At 39.7% G+C, this 4,585-nt stretch overlaps 1 protein-coding gene across 1 annotated transcript in view; it reads left to right on the forward strand.

The window, feature by feature from the left end:
* LOC107655115 (protein NLRC3-like) overlaps positions 1-4,585 on the forward strand; it is a 26,434-nt gene continuing 21,849 nt past the window's right edge. The window contains exons 1-5 of the mRNA XM_016442533.1: positions 1-99; positions 230-307; positions 783-857; positions 1,112-2,899; positions 3,302-3,475. Coding sequence (XP_016298019.1) covers positions 32-99; positions 230-307; positions 783-857; positions 1,112-2,899; positions 3,302-3,475 — 2,183 coding nt within the window. The 5' untranslated portion in view covers positions 1-31. The remainder of the gene's footprint in view (positions 100-229; positions 308-782; positions 858-1,111; positions 2,900-3,301; positions 3,476-4,585) is intronic.

Genomic DNA, 4,585 nt, shown 5'->3' on the forward strand with positions numbered 1-4,585 from the left:
ATCAAACTCACTTGATTCCAAACGTGTGTCCATGCAGAGTGACTGTTCTAAAGACAACATATTAACATTTAAAGGGAAACGCACATCAACTGATCTGAGGTACAACCTTTCTGTCTAGATAGATAGGTATGAATGATCTGTGCTAGGTTTATCTACATGTAAAATTAATTTAAGTTCGTTCTCTATATCGTTTTGTCTCTTTTCTTTTCTTTTTAATATGTTTTTATAGGCATGTGTCCATGAACAGTGACCGTTCTAAAGACAACATAATAACATTTGAAGAAAAACACATATCAACAGATCTGAGGTACAACTTTTCTGTCTATATATATATATATATATATAGGTAGATAGATTCTCTATGCTAGTTTATCTACATGTAAAATGTAATTAATTACTTTCTCTTATATATATTGTATTGTCTCAATATATTGTATTTTATGTATATATATATATATAATATATATATATATATGTATATGTATATATATGTATGTATATATATTGTATTTTATTAAACTCTGTTTCTGTTACGGAATGTGGTTCAGGAAACTCTGCATGGTTGACCAACCCCCAAAGGAGTTTTGATCAACATTCTGTCTTATTAGTCACATGTTTCATTCAGTTTCATGCTTTTTCATATTATAATTCAGCCTGGCTTTATATAATAAACAGAAATTATTCATGTCAACATTTGGGAAATGAATATGTACTCATTGCCTTGATGTGCTTCTGCCTAACTGAATATCTGCTTAAGTAGACACTTTTCTATTCTTTTAAAGTCAATTTTACAGGCAGAGATCAAACGCAACGAAGCACAGCTGTGTGTCCATGAAGAGTGAAGCATCTATGGGAAGGTCAGTAATATTTAATGGGAAAAACCAATCAAATCTGAGGTACAACATTTCTAGGTTTAACCTAGATAGAAAATTGTATTACTTTTTTCCACTTGGACCAAATGCTATATATGTGATAACATCTATGCTTCTGCTACATAACACTGTATCCAGTGGATAATGACATCATTAGATTAGCAGGTGTCACTTTAAATTACTGTCAATTTTACCGCTTTAATTCATGTTGTAATCTCTTATTTTAATCTTTCTCTCAGTGACTCTCAACTGGCCCAAAGCACAATCAAATCAAATCTGGTGAAGAAGTTTGAGTGTCTGTATGAAGGAACATCAAAGCAGGGAAACCCAACACTCCTGAATGAGATCTACACAGAGCTCTACATCACCGAGAGTGAGAGTGGAGAGATCAGTAATGAGCATGAGGTGAGACAGATTGAGACACAATCCAGGAGAGCAGCAACAGAGGACACAGCCATCAAATGCAATGAGATCTTTAGACCTTTACCTGGTAAAGACAAAGCCATCAGAACTGTGCTGACAAAGGGAGTCGCTGGCATTGGAAAAACAGTGTCTGTGCAGAAGTTCATTGTGGACTGGGCTGAAGGGAAAGAGGATCAGGACGTCCAGCTCATATTTCCACTGCCTTTCAGAGAGCTCAACTTGATGAAGGACAAAACACTCAGTCTTTCAGATATTCTTCATATCTTTTTCCCTGAAACCAAAGAAATAGAAATATCCAGTGATGAATATAAAGTGTTGTTCATTTTTGATGGTCTGGATGAGTGTCGTCTGTCTCTGGATTTTCAGAGCGATGTGAGGTTGTGTGATGTAAGTGAATCAGTGTCAGTGGATGTGCTGCTGATGAACCTCATTGTGGGGAACCTGCTTCCCTCTGCTCTCATCTGGATCACCTCCAGACCAGCAGCAGCTGATCTCATTCCCTCTGAGTGTGTCCATCGAGTGACAGAGGTACGAGGCTTCAATGATCAACAGAAGGAGGAGTACTTCAGGAAGAGAATCAGAGATCAGAGTCTGGCCAATACAATCATCTCACACCTGAAGTCTTCGAGGAGCCTCCACATTATGTGCCACATCCCAGTGTTCTGCTGGGTCTCAGCCACTGTTCTAGAGAAGATGTTGAGTCAAGCAGAGAGTGGAGAGATTCCCAAGACTCTCACTCAAATGTACACACACTTCTTGATCATTCAGACCAACATCAGACATGAGAAGGACTATGAGAAGAAAGTCAAAGATGAAGATATGATCCTCAAACTGGGGAAACTGGCTTTTCAGCAGCTTGTGAAAGGCAACCTGATCTTCTATGAGGAAGACCTGAGAGAGTGTGGCATTGATGTGACAGAAGCATCAGTGTACTCAGGATTGTGCACTCAGATCTTCAGAGAGGAGTTTGGATTGTTTCAGGGGAAAGTCTTCTGCTTTGTTCATCTGAGCATCCAAGAACATCTAGCAGCACTATATGCACATCTGTTCCTTATGAAAAAAAACAGAAATGTGTTTATTACTCTGTCTTCTAGTCCTTTGAAGCATTTAAAGAAGGCTTTACATGTTTCATTATCTGAGCTGCATCAGAGAGCTGTGAAAAAGGCCTTCAAGAGTAAAAATGGACATCTGGACCTTTTCTTGCGTTTTCTTCTGGGTCTCTCATTGGAGTCCAATCAGACTCTCTTACGAGAACTACCGACACAGACAGGAAGCTGCTCCTACAACAAAGAGGAAACAGTTGAGTACATCAAGCAGAAGATCAGGAGGAATCTCTCTCCAGAGAGATCCATCAATCTGTTCCACTGTCTGAATGAACTGGGTGATGATTCACTGATGCAGGAGATTCAAGATTATCTGAAATCTGGAAAAATAAGAGAAACCAAACTCTCCTCTTCACAGTGGTCAGCTCTGGTTTATGTGTTGCTGACATCAGAGCAGAGGATGGATGTTTTCAAACTAAAACTGTTTATTGGATCCCAAAATACAGCAGATGAAGTTCTTCAGAAGCTGCTGCCTGTGGTTAAAGAATCCAAATTAGTTCAGTAAGTCAGACTGACAACAATCACTACACTGATAAAACATGATCACATGAACATGATTTTGACTTTAGCATGCATCTTACCAAAGCAACAAAAGGGTTAAATTTCCACAAAATCCCATCACTGACAGTCAGCAGGAGAGTGCTTACTAAAGCACCTGAGGAGATTTTTGTGTGTCTGTGTAAGAGCTGATGATTGTAGAGGTCAGTGTATGAATGTGACTGGGATCAAAACTGACAGCAAACAGCAACAGTGTCTTTAACAGTGTTTTTTTTTTTTTTTTTGTACAGTAGATGCTGCATGATTAGGACTGTTTGTCCTGTAATGATGTTTATGTGAATGTTTTACATTTTATTCTGTAGTCGCAGCTTGTATCAGTTCACCATGCATCTTCAATCTCTGCAGGTTGATGGATTGTGGTGTTACAGATGAAGGTTGTGGTGCTTTGGCTTCAGCTCTGAAATCAAACCCCTCACACATGAGAAATATGAATCTGTCACTGAATAAACTAGGAGCATCAGGAGTGAAGCTGCTCTCTGATGGACTGAAGGATCCTCACTGTAAGCTGGAAAAACTGAGGTAAGACTGGTGGTAACATTCTCCATTTTCTTCTTCTTGCAGGGGATCTTTTTACAGTACCAGTAGTACCAACTCAATTCTGTACACACTCAAAGTCAACCGCTTTCAAACGCTCCTGTGTGTTTTTCTGTGCACGCTCTGGTTTTGCAGCGTTTGTAGCAAATCACAGGCATCTCTATTGAAATCAATAGGGGCTTTCGCACCACGTAGTTCTAGGAACTCAGTTCTAGGAGCTAGCCAGCAGGGTGGTCCCTAGAGAACCAATTTCTCCCTTGGGCTGTTTTACTGGTTGTATTGGCACTGGAAGCTGGAACTCTGAAGCCTTTATGTGCGGCATTTACAAACATCAACAACCGGTGAATGGAGGACGGTGTGATCTGAGCTGTTTTGAGTTCTGAGCTGAAAAGAGGCAGTGGTGTTTGATACCATATTTCATATTATTGTAAATATAAATACAGTGACGATAAGCGGAGTAGCCAAGGCGAGCTGAGTGATGTTATCAAGTGCGCTGCTGTTCCATTTGCAGAATTACTGGATTTGCGGCGTCCTCCCGAGTCTAACTTGCCAAGTCCGAACTACCAAGGATGCAAGTCCGAACCTTGCGTACTTGGTATGGAGAAATGGCTTATGAAAAGGTTCCTCCATTACGAAAGCCCCTAATGGCCAATCAGCAGTGTTTACTGTAGGTCAGTCAGAATCCGCTCTGAACTAGTTTTTGTTTTCACAAGTTTACGGAGTTCTACATGCTCGCAAGATCTTGCTATTATAACGAGAAAAAGGCATACATACGGTGAAAATAAGAGATTGATTGTGTAGTAAGTCATTGATTATATCAGGAGTTTTCGCAAAATTGTGAAACGTCTGCGTTTAGCTTCAAATGGCGTCTTTGACGACAGTTTTATATAAAATTTATTTTCATTCCGATTCTGTCATCCAAAGGCACAACAATACATTTTTTCTCTTATTCTATGGATTTTACCCGTTTCCTTCCAATTGTTCCCAGTGTTTTTCTGCCACCACTATGCGCGCGCAGCTGCAAGTGACGTAACTGTGACGTCTACTCCAAATTGGTCTATTGCATGTCGCTTTAAATGCAAATTAGCTCTGCTC

This window comes from Sinocyclocheilus anshuiensis, unplaced genomic scaffold (genome assembly GCF_001515605.1).
Source record: "Sinocyclocheilus anshuiensis isolate Anshui unplaced genomic scaffold, SAMN03320099.WGS_v1.1 scaffold515, whole genome shotgun sequence".
In the NCBI taxonomy this organism is placed as follows: Eukaryota; Metazoa; Chordata; class Actinopteri; order Cypriniformes; family Cyprinidae; genus Sinocyclocheilus; species Sinocyclocheilus anshuiensis.